General features: G+C 34.1%; 1 protein-coding gene across 1 annotated transcript in view; it reads left to right on the top strand.

Annotated features, from left to right (window-relative positions):
* KrT95D (phosphofurin acidic cluster sorting protein KrT95D) overlaps positions 1-21,459 on the top strand; it is a 406,149-nt gene extending 384,690 nt beyond the window's left edge. Inside the window, exons 10-19 of the mRNA XM_071583373.1 lie at positions 7,769-7,852; positions 10,194-10,405; positions 11,321-11,475; positions 11,693-12,026; positions 12,422-12,464; positions 14,888-15,360; positions 16,500-16,621; positions 16,667-16,840; positions 17,704-17,820; positions 19,073-21,459. Of these exons, the coding sequence (XP_071439474.1) occupies positions 7,769-7,852; positions 10,194-10,405; positions 11,321-11,475; positions 11,693-12,026; positions 12,422-12,464; positions 14,888-15,360; positions 16,500-16,621; positions 16,667-16,840; positions 17,704-17,820; positions 19,073-19,191 (1,833 nt within the window). The 3' untranslated portion in view covers positions 19,192-21,459. The remainder of the gene's footprint in view (positions 1-7,768; positions 7,853-10,193; positions 10,406-11,320; positions 11,476-11,692; positions 12,027-12,421; positions 12,465-14,887; positions 15,361-16,499; positions 16,622-16,666; positions 16,841-17,703; positions 17,821-19,072) is intronic.
* Positions 21,460-23,893: the final 2,434 nt, after the last annotated feature.

The raw sequence follows: 23,893 nt of genomic DNA, 5'->3' as shown, positions 1-23,893 counted from the left end.
CCTTCCCTGGCAATTTCGAGGGGCCATATTGTTGCATAATTGAAGAGCATTACTTGGTAGTGCAGTTCATTGAACCTTTACCACTTAACTTTCATTTAATATGGATTGATATACTTTTATCCAAAACTCTGCGCCCAGAAAAGATAATGTAATTTGTCGATGATCATGCTTAAGTGTTAAAAGCGGCATATCGATCGTTGAAATATTATTGCGATATAGTATCTGATCATATTAAACCAAAGTGCATACATAGATGAGGATAATTTGAGTCATTTTGCAATAACGTCTGCAGTTTTTATAATAATGCTTTTGACATTTTTGCCAGTATATTTTTAAAATATTCATAGTTCAATGAATATTGAAATATGCACCGATGAATTAAATAATTGTAAATAATCTTCTTTATCCACGTGTGTAATTGGGTTGAGCCTGGAAAAACATTTAAATAAAATTATTTTTTTTATCTTTTATGGATGAACGTTAATGTTCATCTGAACTGCTGTAGCCACAGCCAAGGGAATTGTAGTACTCTAGGCATAATATCATTTGACCCCCTTGAATTAAGGAGTTCATTATTTATTGCCGAAGTTTTCAAACTGTGAGCTATGCATCATTATCAAATCATACTCAGCACCTTAGACAAATATGTATGGGAGTAATTAGAAATATATACTTGAATGCTCAATATTTTTCAGAATGGCAGATGACTACAATAGAGAATTTCAGTATATCAGGCAGAAGCAAATGCTTATGGTGACACCTTGAATTAACATATATATTGGGCTTCTGCATGAAGGCTGTGATGAAAAGAGAAGGGTAGAAGTCTTGCTTCACATGAGGTAGAATTTCTCCAAGATAATCAATTCATTAGGAAATCCATAAAAAGTTAGTTCAAAGTATATTCAAGTCAGTTACTGACAAATTCAAGAATTTTACCTCATCCATTTTCATATTTACCATGACAATTGTACTTGTTGTCCCAACATATCTAGAGATGACATTAGGAGTGTGTTGTATGACACATAATTTGTAAATTTCATTTTTTAGGATGTAATAAATGCTATTGACTTAATCTGCTGATAAGGTCTTTTGCAAGGGATATAGTGATCTTGGGTGGAGAAAAACACTTTTTTACAGTTAAATGTACTCAAAACCTATGGGATCAAATTTTGCACATCTTAATGTTAGTGTGGCATATGAGCCTCTGTAAATAGTAATGATACATCATTAATATCGCCATAGTTCAAAGGATGCTGATTTAAATTAGAGCGTGTAGTGTATGTTAAGCAAGGAATATTCTGTAAACTCAATCTGATGGTATAAAAGATCATCTAGGTTACTTATACTTCAGATTAGGCTGAAGAATGAAAAAAAATGTAACTTTGGAATTTTAATTGTCCCTGAAACTCGTCTTGACACATATGTACTTAAATACCTGTTACCCCCCACCTTGCGTTCTTCAGATTTTCTCAAGTTCATTGATCTACTAAAGTAAACAATCACTAATTTTTCCCAGGTATGTGACAAACATTAAATGAGGAATCATGAGAATTCTACCAAATTAAATATGTCACTTCCTTTCAAGGATTAATGAACATTGTAGCTTAAATCTATCTCAAGTGAATATTCCTTAATTTCAGCAGCCTTATGAAATACTTTATTTTTTAGCGTCTAATTCAATGTGGAATTTACCTCATGCCTCTGTTGTATTATATATCAAAGGTTTTGATAGTTCAGAGTTTCCTGGAAAAATTGTTTAATTTTCGTATTTCAATGTAGAATAATATACTTCAGAACCATCATCCAAATGAATACTGGCTACTGGTTTTCCAGAAATAGGAGGTGGCTCCATTTGTTTTTTCTACAAGCTTTGGAATCTCACCATGACTATTAACTACACTCCACCTCTGTGGCCTCTAGGACATAACTCTTTTTGGACAATGGTCATAGTCAAATATAACCTTGTAATGCAATCCCTTTCAAATGAGCATGACCAGCTACAAGTATGAATATTAAGTAGTATGAGAGTTAATACATTGAGAGGCATGCTCGGCCCTGTGACTTCCATATGATACAATATAGCCATCGTCTCTCTCTCTTACTCTCAAGAATTTATTTATAAATATGAAATTATGTTCTGTATTACGTAACTAAGTGTGCTTTTTTGCATTTCTTTTTCCATTGTCTGTTTTTTGTGCAATGTTGAAATCATTCACTTAAATATGATAAATTCGCAAGGGTCATGATACCTAATCATTATCTAGGTCTTGCAGCTGCAGGAATAATGTATTTGGAACCATTTCACAGTAACTCTTATCCAATTTCTGCTGTTAGTCATGTTGTACCATAGCTGAGGTGAAAATAGTTTTGATTCAATGGCATTGTTCTCTCTGTTATACTTCATAGTGATTATCATAGAGTTATTTCAACCAAGATCATTTTAAGGTGGAGTCTACCCATAGTTTAAGAAAATTAGGCTATGACTCTATTAGCATCTTAAGGCTGAAGTTCCTGATGAAAATATTGGCTTATTTATTTGCTGTCATGGCATTGTGGAATTGCATAAATTTACCAAAGATCTCACCTTCTGCACTGAAAAACACTGAAAATTTTCCCCTATTACAATTTCCACTTACATATCATCATATCATTGACCCTTTCACTAATGGTGGTCATCATTAGCTATATCTCTGCATGTGATGCAAATTGGTCATCATTATTGTTGTTTATATCTTCATGCTCCACAAATATCACATTCCAGTTCTTCTTCAAGTAGCAATGCAGAATGTGATGTATATTATTTTACAAATGCATTCATTCAATAGAACCATGAAATATTTTTGCGTTCTTTGTAAAAATTTTATGGGTGCTCACCATGTACAAAAATAACAGCAAACTTAAATGAGAGAGTTCGTGCAAATGGTTTGTTCATTTTCTTGTATGTTCTCACATTCTTAGGTTTCATTGCATAAGAAGAAGCACTTTTAACTTGCATGTGATTGTGAAGTTACATTTTATTGCAAAAATCTTATACAAGAAATGAGATCTCTCCTGTTTTTTGTATGTTTTTAGGACTTCCAAACTTTTCTCCTAAATTGACTTTTTTATTATTCCACCATTAATTTAAATAATATTGATGCCTAATTTAGGTTACTTATGCAGTCTATTGGTGCCTCAATATTGCTCAGTTTACTTTCCCAAGGGAGAATGTTCAATGTTTAGCACTGTATGCACTAATAATTCGTAAATAGCTCTACCTTTTGATTTGAAAATTCATCTTTGACCCATTATTCCTTTTGAATCCAAAAAAATTAAGTTTTCATGAGTTTATGATAAATCGTTTCCTAAACAAAATGCAAATAAGTATTTATATATGATAGCAACATTTTGTGAAAACAACTATTAGATCAACTTGGTGTACCTACATATTAAAAAAAATAAGATGAGAATCATAAGCCCTTTGAAATTGCTCTGGAAACCTAATATATATTTATTATGGTGTCTCTGTAAAGGATTTATGCTCAAAAAAAAGTGCCTGACATTCCCAAGACAGCTTAATTGTATTTTTGGATAAGAATTTTGATTTTTATCTTGGTTGGTCATATCCAGGATATGGTGTATTCTTTTGTTCCTACAATTAGTGCTTTGTTTTCTACCTTCTTGGCCCATCACCAGCATCCTTCTGCAGTTTTGCTGTCACTTATTACTATGGGAAAAGATTAAGATATATCAGGGTCATACGTGCAGATTTCAATTTGTTTTTTGCATGGTAATTATAAATAAAGTCATTTCTTAAAGTTCTTGAATAACTATATTTTTCATTTATCTTTGTCATAGTCTTCCTGAGTTGTGCATATGATGAGAGATAAATATATTTGTTCAGTTGCATCTAAGTATCTAGTTATTGCATTTATTACTTATTACCCATTCATTATTTAAAAATTGATATTTAGGGGTGAGTATTGTCACTAAGGTATGATGGTGTTATTTTCACCAATCAGAAAACATTAACCTGTAGCATAGTTTGAATATCGTTTTAGTTTCCTTCTAACAATTTTCTTGGCTTCTCATGCGCCATTCTGTTCACCTGTGTCAATCTTAGTTTGTGTAAAACAATAATTTGAACATGGCAGCAGTACCGCTTTGCCACTGAGTTGTTACTTTGAATTTATTTCCTACAATCTTGAATGTCGCTTTAATTTTTAAGTCTAATTTTTTTTTTCTAAGTTTAATAAGTCTTCAAGTAAAACTCAAGCCTAATTGAAAGCCTAATTGGTTCTGGCCTGGTGCGAGTAAAACTCCCCTTTGCCCAGCCTCCCTTCCCATAAAACCTACCCACCCAAGCCTTCTGCCTTTTTGCATCCATTTGCCCATATTCTATATCATTCTCTCTCTTCCTCTTACCCCGAGTAATAAATTCAATTTTCTAATTCTTGCTTTTTTTTCCTCTCTCTCTATCTTGGAACTTGACTGCTTCCTCTCTCTCTCTATCTCTCTAAGAATAAAAATAAGTAATAATAATTATCATGATGACATTGACACTTGTGGGACACGCATTGTCCTTTCTACTAGTGCCTGCCTTACATCCCTGCTGCTACTTGTGAAACACTAAAGTGAAAGTGGTGTTCAGTGTGTGTGCTTAACATGCGTTCATCCTTGTGTGTTTGTGCTGTGATTTTCATGTGCCTCGGATTTTTTCCTTGGAAGTTTGTATAATCACTGAATCTCATTATAATGCATGTTTTATACTGCTTTTGTTGTGATTGCAAGGCGTTGAAGCATCCCATTTTTTATGAATAACCATTTTGTAGCTGTGAGACTAATAACCAAAGCTCTTAAAGACGTGAAATGCCTGTTTGCTTAATTTTTTTTTTTTTAACTTGTATGGATGATAAATTATAATCACAGTGTTGATGTATAAACAGCTTATAGAAGTGCTGTGGCTATGAACTGGCATAATAAAGTGTTGACTCATTGTTAACCATATAAACATATATTTATCTTAAGGTGGAATGTAAATATGTTCTGCAAATTTTCTTGATAGTTGTCTTGTGTCACATCTTGATCTTGGAAACTGTTTTTGTTTGTTATAATTCCTATACATCTATCATTTCCTTTTCTTCTGCATTATATTGTTGAAATAATTTGCCTTTTATTAACGTATTTTTATAGTTATTGTGGTTTCTGAATAAATGTTACTTAATCTAGATGGTCTTGTATACTTATTTAGCCATCACCACCTTAACTCGGATTAAATATGCCTCAATAGTAAACATTATCATAGTCACGGGTATTTTCATCACCAAATATCAATATGCTGAACAAATTACCACATTTTTAGATTTGAATGATACTATTAAAATGAAATACAGATATGTCTTATATGTTGTTTATATTTGTTGTTGGTTAGTGTTGTATGAATATAAATGTTAATATAGGTGAATGCTTTATCCTCAAGTAGAGTCATTATAGAGTACATACCTATTTTAAATACAGTCACCCAATTTGTGTATCATTTTGCAGAATAGGTTGGTATAGGGATATAATAAGGCATGTGTTATTGAATTCAAGTGTTCTTTATCCAGCCAAAGTTAAAGCATTACCATGGTACAAAATGTTGTTTGGTATAGATATTTAGGTACAAGACCAACTTAAATTTCAAAAGTAAGCAAGTTAGGAGTGTTTTTACCTTACTGCTGTGGTTTTTGCTAAATATCTACTAAGTTGTCTTGCATGGGAGTTCAGCCATCCTAAAGCAGTCATCAAAGCAGACAATTAATTTTTGGCACAGGTGCAGTGTAGCCTTCTCTTAAATCATTGATGTAATTTCTGTTATGCGAGTGGTAACAATTTGAATTTTCCTTCTAATCCAAAAGTAATAGTCTCACTTTATAATGGTGTGAAACTGATGCTATCTTATATGCAGCATAATCATATGCTCCTAGTTTTGGGTCTAAAATACTTGAGTACATGGGTATTTATTAATGAAATGGATTGAATACCCTCAGACATTCACTATATATCACTATGAAGCAGTAGAAAGAGGAATTAATAAAGCCTTAGTTGTGGAAATAAGGAAGTTAGATTGTCAATTCTCTGTGCCTTGGCAGAAATTCCGAATCGAATTGTTAAAAAAATTCTTCGCATGGCATACTTTAGTTCTTTCTTCAATGAATAGGCATGGGTTTTGTGTTAAGGTTTTAAATGTTGGTACAAATATAATATTTAATTCTTGAATACTTTACAGGTTCATTTACCTATTGACTTAGTGATTTTTATATAATTATTCTAATTGACTCAAAACATGTTATTTAAAATGTGAACTTGTGAAATACCTTTGTAATAATTTTAGATGTAAATCCACAAGAGAATGCTGGATATTGTACCTTACTGGATATTGCACCTTTGCCAAGTTTGACCTATATTTTATTATAACTTGGCTCTGGAAGATAATTAAATGAAGTTGCATGTCAATTGTGCATATTCAGTGGTGTCTTCTGGGATTTGTGTAATTCTTGTTTGCATGATATTTTTATAAATGTATTTGTACTTGGTGTTGTGTATGTTAAATTATTCCCCATTGATAAGTATTTCAGTTTCTAGTTTGCTTTTGTTGATTGTATATTTTAAATTGAACCAAATATATTTCTGGGAATAATGGAAATGCCTTTATCATGTGCAAAACAAGAATGTGAAAATAATCGTTGGGAAATTTTTGGGGAAGTATGTACCTATTGCATGACATTAACTTTTATATTTCTGATTTACTTCCCCTTAATGTGTTTGTTTTATTCAAAGAGTTCAATAAGATGGCTGAGAGCAATTCATATTACAAGAAGAAACATCAATGCGGCGCTCAAATAGACTTTTCATGATAATGTGCTTTAATATAATAACTTTTTTAGGAAAATAAAATTATCTTGAGCTCCTGATTAGTAAAGCATGAAGATTGAATAGGTTTATCAACATTGAAGGTAATGCAGATTGACGTGGGGTAATAATGTATTTATATTTCTATAGAATGCAGAAGCCCATAAAATTCTCATTGATTTAATGATTTGTTTTCAACTTCAAAGCTGCTTATATTATGTGCATGGTTAAATACACCTTTGGCTACTTATTTTCAGTCTTTAAATTCGTAGGGAATGAATCCTTGATTATATTTTTGAATGATCATATTTCATTAGATGTTTGAGTTCATTTTTATCAGTGTTAACCTTCTGTCAAATTCTGTAATTGGTATAATTATCTCAGTCCAATAAACTCTTGTGTGGCACTTATTTATTTTATTTAGTACATAAAGCATGGATATGTTAATCCAGCATGTTTGTTACATCTTTAAATGCAATTAACTTGTCTTAAGTTTATTCTGTAAATGGAAAGAAGTTTAAAAAGGAAGTATGAAGTCACTGTTATTTGAATGAGCAGTGTTTGCCATTCTATATGCTGATTTAACTGCTCATTGTATTTTGTAAAGATAAAAATTCCACATTTGCAGCAGGCCAAAAATTATTCATTTCCTATTCTATAGAAAATAATCACAAAGTATGGCATATCAGAACTCTCAATCTGTTATGTCTGAGATGAAGTAGATTCTTTAAGACTTCCTTTTCTATTTAATCCCTTTTGTATGCCTTTTCAAACTCTTGTGTTTGTTTCTTATGCCACATATACCTTTTTTTACATGTACCTGTGTTTAACTTGTAGTAAGTCAAGGAATTTATGGTTATAATTATACAATCCATTTGATTTCATGTGCATTGCACAGCATGTGATTGTGAAAAACACCTCTTCAAGTGCAAAATGTTTCCCCTCTTCGGAGATCATGTCTTCAAAATCCAGTCTTCAAATGGTGAAAATATTTCAAATATTATACATTTTTCTTTCATTGAATCCTTTGGCACTCCACCTCCCAGATCTAATTATTTCTCTCCCCACACTCATTTGAGCTTTGCTTTTCTTACAATAACAATTTGTCTCTATCTATTGCAATTTGACTGCTTGCTTTGTGATCAGCATCAAAGTAACTTATCATCAAAATGGTGAGATTCACCCTCCAACATTTTTTCCCATGCTATTGTTCCATTGATATAACATAAGTAATTAGCAATATTAATCATAAGTTTCATTTGAAGTGTAATTAAACTTCTCATTCTTTACTTTTATCCTCGTATATACCTCACGTTAAACAATTCAGAGGTAACTAAAAATGAGATATTTAAAAAAATAAGTTAAAAATCTTTTATGATAATGAAAAATTACTGCATTATTCCCCTAAGATCTTTCAAATTGATAAATAAATTTTAATATTTTTATGGAGGAGTAAGTTGTGTATTGTATTCACTGTAGTATTATTTTTTTTCTGTTTCACTTTACATTACCTTAGTGTTTAGTACATTTGAACATCAGGTAAGTTGCTGCATTGACAGCATACGAGGTCAAGTAATTTTAATATAGTATTTTTTTCTCTTTTTTTCTAATAATGCTTGTTTAGCTTAAAAGTTTGTAGTTTCTCATTGGCATTAATTCACGTAAACACTGTTAATTATAATATGCATGATCGCCTCCATCATAATATAAAAATTGTAATCACAAATATGGAGGAAAGATACTGTTCACCTTCCTCAAACATGATGCTGGAAATAGCAGGTCTAAGTATGTATTTGCATTGCTCTAATGCAATGCCAATTTGTATTTCCATGTCCTGATAATGCAATTTTTTCGGAGCCAACTCCATCCAAATAAAAAAAATTTGTATAGCTTGAAAATATTGGTGGCCATAATTATATGTTTCATAAATTTATTATAAATGTGTCCCACTTCCACTCTATTTTAGCAATTAAGCATTTATATAACCATGAGTTGGACTTTGATGAGAAAATGACAAAAGAAAAAAGGGGCAATGACAGGGGAGGAGTCATTGAACTAAAGATGATTGTGATGTGGTTCAACATAAATGAGGAAATTATTATTTTCCAAAATATTTGTAGTGTACTTCTCAGTCTCAAACCATTTATTGAATGACTGCATCCACTTTTCCATATTAGGAACTTGAATCCATTCCACCCCAACTAATGGAAGGGAACTAGGATAGATATCAAGTTTGTTTTTGAAATAATTATCAATAACTAAATAAAATCATTGTCATCAGATTTGATAATGCCTATTAATGTCTGTATGGAGTTCAATATTGGTTTGACAGTATTTCGAAATGGAATAAAAATGTCAAAAGGGATGGATTGGATAGAATGATTTTATTTGAAAATATGATCATAATGCTGGAAATCTTGAAAAAAATTATATGGAGGAAGTAATAAGAGTTCTCAGAAGTTGCTAAACTCAAATTCATAAATCTTTGGGTAAATTATTATTATTTATCATCACCAGGCAATAAGGATGCAATACATCAGGAGGTCAAATGAACATGATATAAAGTAGATTGCACAGGATATAATGTCAGAAATTCACTTTTTTACATAAAGAATAACATTTTTTGGGCCGCAGAACTTGTAGGTAAATGAAAGGGATGATGGCTGTTGAAAGAGACCTTCTACCCAGCCATAATTTCTAATTTGTGGATATGGTGAATATGGGAAATTAAAAGGCAAAAGTTTCCCTGCAGCGTGATGTGGACAGTTTGCCGGTGAATATAGGGTTTAGGCAAAAGATCTATCATAATTTATTATGTCATTAGAAATGTATGCATAAATATATATATATATATATATATATATATATATATATATAAACAAATTATTGAAAATTTCTGTGCTATTGGGTAAACTCTACAATATGTATTTACAAAGTATTCTTGATCTAAGGAACAGATTACTATCTTTAAGCAAGGTCTAACTTAGCTGAGATTAAACATTCTATCAAGGTTTCAATCTACATATGGCTAAGCAAGTACCGCTCTTAGCAAAGATAGCACCAATGGTGCTCGGCTGTGCTGCTGTAAATTATCAAAGTCTGAATATGACCCAAGTATGCTCTATTTTTCACCATTTCAACAATTTAATAATCTTTGAGAAACTTTTAACATTACCTAAAGTGTTGTGGGTGCCATAACAGGATTTATATCTGCATGTCTCACCCAAAATGTACAGGACTCACACTTGCTTTTTAGTTATAGGAAGATGCATGTGATATGATTTTGAGGAGGCTATTGTTTTGTAAAATTTGACTCACCATAGCCCCGGAAAATGCTTCTGGAGCAGTTGTCAAGGATCCTGCCCCCAGCAGATGACTGGATCCCTGACCATGTGGCATTGGTGTCTGCAGCTGACCCAGCTGGAGCTCTCTTGGCTGCAAGACTCCAGGAGAGGCAACTGAAAGTGGTGTCTACAGTTGGTGGTGCTGATGTTCGAGCTACCCTAACCTGCCTTGTCGGAAAAATACAAAAATTGTAAGTTTCCGCCATCATCTAAGTGATCTGGTTGTAGAATTACATGAGTTAAGTCAATTAACAGCATTTCTGAGGTATGTTCATGTTATGAATAAGAGTAAAGGCAACAACAAAAATGCCATTTAATTTAATGCAGCAATAGTTATTTATCTACAAAATTTAAAAATATTGGTTTAAATATTAGTGGTTCAGTTAATACTAATACATTGGCTAAAAGAGATGTAAATTCTTAGGTTTCATATTCTGATGCACATATTCTGTAATGTATGAATTAATTTTCTTATAAAATAAGTAGATGTTGTCCATGTTTGTTCCAGGTCTTGATTTCCATGTCTCTATTTCTGAATTTAGAAAGGCAAAAATTCTTGAGTTAAGTTTGAAAAATGTTTGTGTTGAATGATTATTCATCAAGTACTCTTTGTACTCACTGCATAGCATGCATATTATTGAATGTGTCGCCTACTTGCATTGCTTGATTTGCCTCCTCTACTCCCTTGGTCCAAATGATTAATGAAGTCAAACAAAGAGCTAAGGGAGATTTATCATTATCAAAGAGCCTGGGATCCAGAAATCTGTGTTTAGTGGTCACTTGTATCTGAATATTCCCTCACCAAGCCAAATTTTGTTTCTTACCAAGAAATTTTAAATTAAATATCATGTGCCTTGTGTTTACAGTGGAAATATGTACATGTGTCAATTTGTTTAAATCCACTAATGGCCTTATTTCGGCTACTTACTGCAGAAAATATTGTATGTATACAGTAAAATTCATTTAATATGTTTGCATAGAGTAAAATTCAAGAATTACTAATATAATAATGATCACATGATTTTTATCACATGTTTTATCAGTTTATATATTGTATTTTCAGGAATGATTGATGTTCAATAGTAATTTATCTTTTTAATTTGCAGCTGCAACAGTAATGCAAAGCCCCCTTCGCCAATAAAAGTGATTCTTGCTGGTTCAGACAGCTTCATCAATTCAGTCTTAAGGCACTATGTGGAGCAGTTATCATTCAAATCAACAGAGTGGCAAAATTACATCAGGTTCCTCATTATTCCCCTAGGTAAGCTAATGTATATTAATGTGCAGAGGATATACAATTTTTGGAAAAGTGGGTCATTTTATTCTCTTAAGGTCTATCCACCTCATAGTTCAGGATGATCAGTATTTAAACCAGCCGGTAGTCTGTTTCTCGTGTAATGTTATCCATACTTCGAGAGTATTTTCTTATAAATAGTCAATCCTGGTGTTTGTGCTAATTCATGTCTTCTTCCATCTAGGTAGTAACTCCTTGTCCAGGTACCTTGGCAGTCTTGATGTTTTGTACGCATCGGCCTTCTCTGGGGACACATGGCGGGATCTGATAGAGCGAGCCACAGAGGGCTCTGCTGCATCAGTGGCGACATCCCCAACTCCCTCCCCCCTCACTTCGGCCCTGCCCTCAAACTCATCAGTTCTCAACTCCCTCAATTCCTCCAATGACCCTGATAGTCTGGCGGCCTCTTCCCCTGAGTGGCGTGAGGCCCTGAGCAGGGTGCAGAGGTATCTGCGTGGTGCCACGGCCACGCTTCAACTGCCAATTGCCGAAGCAATGATCACCTACAAGGAGCGAAGGTTGTTCTCTCAACCGAGAATCATTTCCCTTTTTGTGCCCTTATATGCTGTAGAAGTGCAATAAGTGAAGGAGTATAATTTACCTAAGAACAGTTTTGTCAAAACATTTTCCACTGGTACAAAGGAACTTTAGAAAAGCAATTTCAGCTTATTTAATTCACCTCATGGTAATTGTAATGCATGTATTCTCTTCTCTGAATGGAGAAAGTTAATCGTCAATTGGTTTCATCAGATATTTTCCTTTAAAATACATGGCTTTATATTGCAAGGCATGCCTAATAAGTTTACTTTGAAAAGTGAAGTGTAGCATACCTAAATGTAGAAGTATTTCCAGTTTTTATCAATATAATAATTTCCAATTTTGCTCATCTATACTGTTCTTTATTATGTTTCAGTTCTGATGATGAATCATCTCAGATCTTCATACCATTTGTAAATGTAAGTATACTATAATTCGATTTTTTTGTTTAAGCCTGTGTACTTTGATTAATACTGGTAAAATGTATACCTAAAAGGTTGTAACAATCAAAATTGCAAACCTTGCTAAAATATCCTTAACATTAAATGTATGTGCATTTTAAATTCTAATTATTTCCTGAGTAATATGATGCTTGCAATTCTTAAATACTGGCATGTGCTTTTTATTATGTAAGTCCAAAATAATGTTAATTTCTTTCGTACACATAAATAATGTATTATTTGCCCCTGCTGTCTGTTAAGGTCACTGTTAAGGACTTGCATGTGTTGCATATTCCCTTTGCACTGATGGCATCATTTCATGGGTAGCAACAATTCTTCAAAGGAATCCACAATTAGATTGTATGAACTAATCTATAAAATACTTGTATGCAGCATATAATTAAAAAAATACTAATGTAATGAGGATGTGAAATGCAATGTAGAAATAGTCCAAAAATGTATGATAAATTAGTATATTTTTTTATGGACAATTAGTATGATGATACATGCATCAAAGATCCCTATAAGTGCCATAAAAAATATGGAATATGCAGTGAAGGAGTATCTAAGTGAACTTTGAAAATTGGGTTAATGAATGCGAGACAAACTCTTTTTATCTTTATATTACAGTGGAATAAATTAGGTTTTTACTTTTTAATTTTGTTTGTATCGTAACTGGAAAGATAATTAAGAGGCATTATTGCATGTGTTGCATGCAGAAGCAATTAAATGGTTTCAAATAGTTGTCTAAAATATGTTTGCAATTTATTTACTGTGAAAAAAATAAAAAATAACTCCCGCCGTACTGTGGAAAAGTTAAGGAAATAATTTTGAGATTATTTTTACAGCTGAAGAGGTAAGTAAAATGCAATTTGATATTTAATTGGAATAATTTACTCTGGCCATGTAATTTTGCAACAAAAAGTGCCAGTGCAGTTGCCTCACATAGCTACCATTCTTCATTCCATTTGTTTATAATATCTATGATATTGCTTCAGTTTGTCGCATACAGTAATTATGGCAGTTCCTGCATTCTTACTTAGGTAGTCGCATAAGAAATCTCCTTTCATATTTCAAAATGTCACATCCTTACCATTGAGGGTAGTTTTGTTTGTCCATCACCAATCAAAGGTGCTGATGCAGCTTATCTTTTTGCCAGAGCAGTTTACTTCACCCTGGACAGGGTTTTGAGTTGCTCAGTGATACTATAAGTGTGTCCAATCTTCCTGCGTAAAGACCAAATTTTTACAATTAATCAGGAGCTAACTGGACTCAGCAGTGAAGAAGCACAGAATTGAGGAAAGAGTAAGGCATGGATGTACACATTGTCTTCATCATTTGTATCAAGAAGGCAATAAATGAAGCTGACAATCTGTGGATGTGCTTTTGCTAGAGATTAAATCAGCATTGTGACTTAATGACTGATCAGGCTGGTAGTAGACTAATATTTCCAAATAATTTAATGCATAAAGCAAACATCATTAGATAATACAAAATTCTCAAAGGCTACAATAAACCCTTAGATCAAAAGATAGGAGAGTATTGGTATGTAGGAGGTAGGTTCACCGATAGTGGAAAATGTAAAGCCATGGTCAATAGAATAGCACAAGTCAGGAGGAAGGAGTGTTTCACAAGAAGAAGAAAAAATTATGTGCTTTTATTAAAAAACTGAAGATGTTTCTCTAAAAATGAGTGCAAGAATGGAGGCACCAATGAAGAAAAGATAGTGATATAAATGCTTTGTGTATAACTAATGATGGATTTTAAAAAATGTTTGGAGATTTCAGCAAAGTAGGAGTATTGAAAGGAACATATTATTGATAAGGAGAAATGTTTAGTTTATTTTTTTGAGCCATTATAGTTCGTTGTAGGCAAGCTTGAGGTGATAAGTGAATGGGGAGAGCCAAAAGGGGGAATCCCATGCAATGTAGCTTATGAATATGTTAGTGAATACCTAAATAACAACTTGAGAAATGTGAATATCTTTAATGATACCAGGTAGTAGAAGTTCGTGAAAAGCTGCACCAAACAAATCCCATGATGGATTATTTTATTTCACATGTTGATACCAAATGTTTGTCTACATTTTACTTTAGAATTTTTCATCATCTTGAGTTAATATTTAGTATGCCATAAAAGTTGAAAGATTTAAATTATACCCAATTTTTTCACACAATGGTTCAACCTATGACCAATTTTATATGTAAATCATATTGCAACATAGTTATTTTACTCATATTTAAAAACATTAGTTCACTTATATTTGTCCTACAATTGCAAGCACAGTTCATCCAGTAGTGTTCTCATTGCATATGTCTGCCACTCTTATCGCATAACAATTCTACAGCAGTTGTGCCACCTCTATATCTTATCTCATTCTCTTCTAAATATTTTTTTATCAGGATGTAAGACTTGGCTCCACAGAAGGATCAACTTCAGCATCAGTAGATCTGGAAGACTCAGTAGTCATGGGGCAGTCATTTGGTATGAGTGCTGTGGGTGGAAACTTGATCTCAAGCATTTCCTCTGCGTCAAATCTGACTGGAGGATCCCAGCAGCTGCTGGGGGCTGGCGGCCAATCACTGGTGCCATCGGGGTCTCCACCTGCCGTCTTGCAGGTGGGGCAACAGAACCCTCTGATGCACTCCTCTGCACAGGGTCCTTCTGGGCCAGTGCCGGCATCCCCAGCGGTGACCCCAGGGCCAGATCCTTCGTCCGCAATCTCAGTCCCCCAACAGCAGCAGCAAGTCATTGAACGAAGGGATGGGCAGGGAGCACAGCGGACCACACCTCCTGGATCTCCCAACTTCACCATGCTATACATTGGCCAGCAGCCCATTCCTCAACCACAACTACCACAGGCTCCGATTCAAAAGTGAGATTTGGTATTTTCCTTGCCAAAAATTTACCCCATAAGTTTGCGATGTTCATTCAGATAAATGAAAACCATTTTCTTCATTGCAGCTAAGTATTTCTATTTCTTTTTACTGATTCAGGAGTTAACAACTTGCTTGAGTAAAGTAGCAATTGCTCTGATGTATCTAATCAAAATAAATTAGCATAAGTACAGTACATTACTGCACATATCGATCCGTGAAAACAACCATATTATGTAAATTTTATTTATTTATGCATACAAAAGATTATCATTTATGTGAACTAGGCAGGACCAGACCTATCGTGTATTTTTCCTAAAAATGCATTTATTTGTTTGTCATATTCATTTCCAGTGTATTTTTTGACCTGTCATTTTAAAACATTTATATTACTCTGTTGGTGTATGTCAATTTATTTTTACTAATGAAATGATAATTAAGACAGTTTTTTATCATTTAAAAGAATAATAATCTGAGAAATTGAATTGTCTCTGAGCTGTGTGAAATATGTTTGTTCTAATCGTGGGAACATTTTTTAAAACACCTAAAAGAGCACCATAGATGTGAACTTTGGAATGAGATATTATGTCATTTCAATGTTGATACATTTAGCTATAAAATGTTTGAAATGAAAATGCATTGAAAGCCAATCAGAAAATTGGATTTCTAGAAAGACAAATGTATTGGAAGCTTACTGAAAGGAAGTTGGGGAAGGTTGCCAGCTGTGCTCTGTTTCAAAATGTGAACATTCACATTTTGAAATAAAAGAAAATGAGCTTTAAGGCCACGTAAATTAAAAAAATAAAATGAAAACTCCTATAGCCATATGGAAAATAGCCATAATGAGTTAAGACCACTCATCCCACAATGAAAACAAAATTTTGTTGTGATGGTTTGTGGGAAAAGATATTTCACAACAGTGGCTAACCACAACCTCTCAACCAGAACACCCCTCTGCAGTAGTTTGTGGGAATGTTACTTCCTCCCCAGTGACCTACTACAGACCCAAACAATCCCAATTCAGTTTGGGGTGATTGACCGGGTCCTATCAGGGCCAATTGGGATCACCCTGTCAATGATCCCAATCGAGTTTTGTTTCATTTTGCTGACTGTTTGTTCCCTTCTTCCTTCGCAACAGGGAATCTCTCTTGGAGCCGATGGAGTTGCAACTGGACTACTGGCTTTCTCCAGGCAAGGGAGGCGAGGGCATGGGGGGAGGGGGAGGAGGGGGGACTACAGGTGGTGGAGGGATGTTCAGTGGTGTGGTTGGGGGTGGTGGAGGGGGAAGTGGGGGTGGTGGGGGAGGGGCTGGGGGAGGAGGAGGCGGTAAGGGAGCAAAAGGGGATGCCCCCTCTGCCACCAAGTCGACGCTCAAGACCACGTTCCGTTCACTGGCTGTGCAGAGGCTGCCTCCATTCGGGGAAGTTCCCTCACCACACTTTCTCATCAGTTACTCCACAAAAGAGAAGAAGCAGAAAAGTGAGTCTTCATTCTTGGTTTTGGATGGGGTGCCCACTGGTGAATTTCAAACCATTTGACTATACATAAATTAATGTTTTGGTTAACGAGGGTAAGAGTATTTTGACTCTTGGAATAGATTTGCAGATTTTTTATTGGTCATTTATTTTGAAAGTATCCCATACAAAAATATGGTTTGTACCTCCTTCCGTAACTTGAGAAAATATGAAGTATAGCAGTAGGAAGGAAAAGTGAGAGAGATTACATTTTAGCACAATAGAAGAAAGTTGAAAGGAGAATGTAGAATTGTGTTATGCAATTATAAAAATAAAACTTAAATCAATTAATCTAAAGGTTGGGAAATATTGGCATAAATATACACCTGCCAAGGTATAACATCATAGCTTAAAAAATTTCTGTCATAGCTGTAAATTGATTATATCAGTTTTTTAATGCAACAATTTCAGAGTGTAAAAATCATTCACCTTGACCGGCGAATGATTTTTACACTCTGAAATTGTTGCATTGGAATGCATATTAGCGGATGACTGAGTTAAAAGTCACTGTTGTGGCATCTCCCGCAGTTTCTTTGGAATCAGTTTTTTAATTTGACTATGATAAGGCTTACTCTGAAATAGAATTTTGTCAAGTACACACGGTTTATTTAAATTTAGAATGCCGTTCATAATCCTATTTAAATAATGTGTTACCATTCTAACTTTTCCAAAATTAGTATTTTTTTCCTTCTTGTAAAAATATATTTAAAATTTTATGGTTTTCATTTGGAAGTGAGAATGGTATGCATATATTTGGGGAAAGGAATGGTTCTCTATTTTGGAGAGTAAATTATGTATAATTGGTGCTTGTGTCATTTGGTCTTGCAGTTATGCGCCTGGGGAAGAAGAAGGAGAAAGAGAAGGAGAGTGAGCCAAAGAGCCAAGTGGTTGAGGGTGTCTCACGCCTCATCTGCTCACCCAAAACACACAACATTCCCATGAGAGGTGAATTGATTATTTCTTTTCCCTCGTGCATTTTTCAATTTGCTTTAAATTAATTATTATTCCTTGAGCATGCTTTTTTCAGTGTCCAGAGGCTTGTAAATTGCCATATTGATTAATGCTGTAGCAAGTATTCCTAAGAATTGAATTTTTGAATACTCCCATGGCATAATCCAAATAAATGTCAGAACAAAATAAATTCCAAGTTTGTAATGCTTCTCATAATTGTCCATTATCTCTACCATGATTTCAACATCTATGACCAATTTTCAGGAGTAAACTTGGAGCCTTACAAAGTTTTTGCCGGAGGTTTTTATCTTTGAAAGTAATGCAGTCATTGTGGAATGCACTGATACAGTGAGGAATATGTATTTCAAAGTTTTGTAGCTTCATGTTTGGTGCAAATAATCAATTGTATCTTAATTCAATCTACATGCAGTAAAAGTGTTACTTTAAGGTTCTACCCCTTGATCCAAAAGTCTACTTCATGAGTCACTTTGAGCATAAACATTCAACTGCTATCATTCATTGAACCATTAATTCAAGAGTCATGAACATTGCCCTCCTTTTTTGAAAATATCTTTCCAGACTTTTCTAATATTTAACCATTCTAATGAGCATAAATCCTGAGAAGTTTGGTATCTCTATGTCAGTAGTACTACTTGAATATTAGATTTCAAGTTTTTCTGTTCTGTTTTAGTCCTCTGCTAAGGTATTATTACTGCTTACATCATTAAAGAATTTCCAAATGTGAACATAGATTTAATTTTTAAGTGCTCCCAATAAAATAACTAACAGTGTTAATAAGAAAATTTCTGCAAAAAACTCTTTAAAATAAACAAATATGATGTAACTGTGGACACATTTTTAAACAACTTGACTGTCAACTCTGTATCATGTAGAATGTGCCAAAAGTTGTGTAGACTATTTCAATTTTTTAAAGTATGCTAAAATAAAGTTTTTAAAGTATGAGTTAAAATTTAGATATCATTAAAAAGCATATCTATGCGCTCTAGATTCTAGGAATTACAGATACCAACCAATGCCACATGCATTGAGAAAATTATGTCCTAGTAAGGCAGTATCATTTAAAATCATTCTTTGGGATTTTTTGTACCTGTGGAATGGAGTACAAATTGTTTGACATCTGAAATTTCAATCAAAAATAGTATCCAAAGTAGCGTTTGATCATTTCGTACTTTAGCTAGTGCTATTTGGCTCAGAAGTAATGTGACCATTCTCCATTTCTCTCCAGTGTGCATCGATGGAACTGAATGGGCAGGCGTCAAGTTTTTCCAGCTCTCAGCCCAGTGGCAGACTCACATCAAACACTTCCCTGTTGCGTTGTTCGCACTGCCTGAATCATCCACCTAATGAAATCTTGGTTCACATTTGCATGATCTGCTTGTGCATTTTTTAAATGAGGCAATATTTGGATCAGGCATTGTTTTTCATGGTCTTGCATGAAGTGATGACTGCGATTTATTAACTGTGCAAGAATTTTTGCAGTTTGCTACTGATTATTTATATCTGGCCGCTGACCTACCTTCGAGGTACAAGACATGGTGAGACCAGGCATTATGCTCATTTGCTCTCCTTATCACAGTGGGTAATGGGGGGGGGGGGGCGAGAAGGCAAGTTCTGAAGTCAGCTACCGCCACGAGACGTAGGTCATTGGTTGTATAGTGGTTTGTGCTGTAACTGCAACTGTCTTCCCTTTTATTTTTAATTGATTGCAGCCAAGATCAAGTGCAGCCACTGCCATCCTTGTGCCATGCGAGTGGATTCTGTTGTGGAAATGACTGCCAGAACATGTTCTCTCTGTGAATGAATCGTAGGAGGTGTCTCAAGATCATGTTGAACGTCCACTTCCAAAAGGGGGCACTCAGTTACCACTGGCCCATCTGGGCTTTCACCCAGATGGGTCCACACTGAGGCGAGAACATGTGGCTGTTGAATGTGATATAGTTACGCACAAGTGTACCACATCAAGCCAAAGGAGTAGCACACAATGCTATTGCTCACATCAAGAACTAATTGTGGATCCGATGAGCCGCAGTGATGTTGAAACCAAGATTACATTTTCCCATAAGAAGGAATAGTGGGTGAGGAATATGTTATGGAATTCCTTGACTCAATTACACTTGGATGATGTAACCATTTCCTGCTGTGGTATAACCCAGGAGAACCAAGGGATCCTGTTGACTTTGTTCCCAACACTTTCTCCAATTACTCCAACCACTGCTTTTTCATCTAGTGTCTCATCCATGCCATATGCTATTCCATTCTCTCTCTCTTTCTTTCTTCATACAACTGCTGTGGCTCTCCTGTATGTGCGTGCGTGTGTGTGTGTCTCTATGTAAACTGTAATTCTAGTGATTTCTCTCTCTTTTCTCTCTTCTCTATTCCCCTCATTCGAACCCCCCTGCCTCAAGTATTCTCTTATTTTGTTGCCTTGAGATAAATAATACATTTTGCTCACTTTTATAAGTATGAGTTTTAAAAAAGTGTACCTTGTTACTTGTTACTGTGATTATCTCTCTCTCTCTCTCTGTAGCTATTGTAAAGATTGCAGTCAGTGTTTTAAAGTGCAAGGCAGTCCATTACAAGATCCGCTTGATGGAATGAGTTCATGAAATTGTTGTTGGATTAACCAAAGAATCATTTTTATCACCCTTTATGCAAATTTATTGTCATTGAAATAATGATAAGAAAGAGGGAATTATTACTGTCCAAATGATGCATGAGGAAAAAATAATTATTCTTATTATTAGTTTAGCTAAAAGTGAAATTATAAAAAAAGTTCCAAATTTCATAATAAAAATACCCGATAGATGTGTTTGGTAAAATTGAATGCATATATTTTTATTTTAAAATTCATGGCTTCCACATTGTTTGTCAACAGATAATTTTTTCACATAATTGTATATTTTAACAAATGTTTACTTGTGGGAAGAAGTGAAGTAAAAGGGTGTAAATATGTACTACCAGACTGTAATTAAGGCATTTCTAAATTGAGCTGCTTGTTTATGTGGCCATTATGTATTGCTGGCCAATATTGGAACCTGGCTATAACAAGCAAAATGTCTTATGTGATAGTTTCAATTTCATCCTGGATAATTTGTCTTATCTAACAATAATACATAGATCATTCTTCCAGAATGACTAGGATTCATTGACTGTCAAAATAATTATATTTTTCTACAGAGAGCTCTCATGCTTATGAATTGAAACTACACACATCTGATTTTTCCTACTTTTTATTGTATTTATTTTTCTTTCAAATTTATGTTGACAAAAAATACACATTTTTTTAACTTTCATCAGAGAAAGCAATAAAATTGTTACTGGCAATTGAGAAAATTTGAAACTGCCAATTTGGAACTGTGAATGTAATATAAATATTATAGCTTATTGATATTGGAAAAAATGTGTGTAACACGTTATGAATTTGGAAGATAATATTGTTATGTAATTAGTGCCTCTTGTCCATTGAGTCATTTTGATTGGACTTGGAGAATCTTGAAACTCATGTATAGTGTGAATATGTGTCTGAAAATATGTTAAAAATATGGAAACCCTTTAAAAGGATTTGCTCATATTAATGTACATGCAAGAAGTAAAAGAGAAACTCATCATGGATACTGATTTTAATTTCTTCCATTTCATAAAGACGACACACGTAAATGAATATGTTAATATCATGTAGAATATGTACATAATCTTCCATTACTTTTAGAATACACATTTGTTCTTGTATAAAGTGGAGACATCTGTTTTCTTAAAAAAACTGGTCCACTAAATGCCACGTGCTAGTATTTTAATTTCTCTTGATAGAACTATGGAATGAAAATGACATGATAGCCTAAAACAGAGCTTATCAGATTTGGAATGTGAAATATTTGCATTCTCTCTCTCTCTCTCTCTCTTGAACCTGTTGTTATCAATCAATGGAGGCAGCTATTCAGCTTCCAAATCACTGCAAAAAGTATTTGTTCAAATGTAAAATCAAGTTGCTAGTGGCAAGAAAATCTGGAAAAAGTGACGGCTTTTGCTGTGACCAGGAAAGATCAGTTAATTTCACAAAGTCAGGGATTTATTCCAGGATCATGAAAAAATGTTTCTTTTGATACATTTCAAATTTTTTTCAACTGTGAACCACGAAAAATTTCCAAAATGACAATTAATAAGGGATAACAATCATATGTGTTCCATAAACATTATTGCACCAGATAATAATCACTCTTTGATCCATTAGAAGTCCTTTTTATCATCAAAATTAAACTTTTAATTTTATTTCAGCATTTTTTCATCAACTTTGCTTTTATTGTATTCTGACTGGTTACTTGGCTTCAAGCGTATCAATTTTATGTGATATGCACACCAGGAAGTAAAATAGCTGAGCTTCTTGCATAATGTACACCTGTGTACTGATGGTGCTCTGAGAAAATCTTTAACACTCAATTCATTCAAGAGATATATTCATTTACAGTGGTAAACTATAATACCACCTGAATATAAAATAGCTTTGGCCAAAAAAATATGAATGCATTTCACTTTTCTTTTATTATTGCAAACTCAAAGCTACTCAAAGTGTATCAAAAATTACCATCAAGGAATGAAGAAAATGAGGAATATGAATGTTAAAATCCCAAGCCAACTGTATAAAATGTCCACATTAACACAAAACAGAAATAGAACACCATTAGTGATCAAATAACATTCAAAGGGCCGGATCATCATTCACTTTATCCTGACCCTTTATTTTAGTTTTAGTTTAGTGCAGAAAGATTATAAATGAAAACTATATTGAAACTGAACATACTATACATTCAATCAACTAGTATGACTGTCAAAATTAAAAATTAATGTTCTTCGGTAAGGCAGCTGCGAAGGCATCTGATCCCAACGGGATGGTCAGTTCATTGATGGGGTAATGTTAAAAACACTATTGAGGATCGCAAATAGAAAAGACCTGAATGACTGTGTTTCCCAGCCCATAAGATGCACCAGCGTACTGTGGTTTTTCAGGTTAGAATTTATGAAAAATACTTAGATCAGATGGAAAAGATCAAATTATTTTGATATTAATACTTGATATGAAGACAATAGAATTCTTACATTTAAAATTAGCAGCTACACGTACATGAATGTTAATTCATCCTAGAATCCCATAAACTCATCATCACTGGGCAAAAATGCCTTTCAGCTTCCTTGTTTCTGCTAAGGCCAAGGGGCAGCAATGGCGGAGGAGGACAATATGAGACGGTAGAGAGAATCTTGACCAAGGTGTTGGAGCAGCTACTAATGGAGAGAATGCCAAGGAAGCACCAGCACGTGGATCCGGAGGGACGGTGATGCTGGCCCATGGACCAGAAGGGACCCAATTTCAGGAAGAATAGGAGGAGTGGGACTTCATCAAGGAGGATGACAGAACTAAATGCTTTGGAAGGAGGAAGTATCCTCTGGGATGGCATTGCCCTCCCAAACCCTCCTAGTGAGGAGATGTAGTAGCTATTTATGTTGTGGATAAGTGTTATAATAATAATAATAATAATCTTTATTTGCCCAGAAGACACTGACACAGTGTAATAGATACATCATATAAGTGTATAGGACACGTCATATGTACATATAGATGTTAAACAATGATGAAATTCAGAAAAGCATGACACAATAATAAATTTTTTGCATAAAATATATTCCATATTCAGTATGGTTATTTTTTCTCCATGAATTCCATTACAGAATAAAACTGTTCTTTCCTTAAAAATGATATTAATTTCTTTTTGAACAGGACTGGATCCTTTACGTACTTAAAATCGTAAGGGAGCCTGTTCAGTGCAAGAAGGCCCATTGATTTAGGCCCCAGGGATGTATTTAAAGTCCTGCAATAAGTTTGATGCAGGTCTCTGCAGGCTCTGGTGTGGTGGCAATGAACGTTGTCATTTGTCATATAATTGGATATATTACTTTTAGCGAAAATGCATACGACATAAATGTAAATACATGGAACAGTCAGAATATTTAACCTTTTGAAGAAGGAAAGACAAGGTGCATTGTAGGGAGCATTGCA

Source organism: Hetaerina americana, unplaced genomic scaffold (assembly GCF_022747635.1).
Source record: "Hetaerina americana unplaced genomic scaffold, ioHetAmer1.1.p SCAF_133, whole genome shotgun sequence".
NCBI classification, from domain to species: domain Eukaryota; kingdom Metazoa; phylum Arthropoda; class Insecta; order Odonata; family Calopterygidae; genus Hetaerina; species Hetaerina americana.
This window is presented reverse-complemented; position numbering and strand designations above follow the sequence as displayed.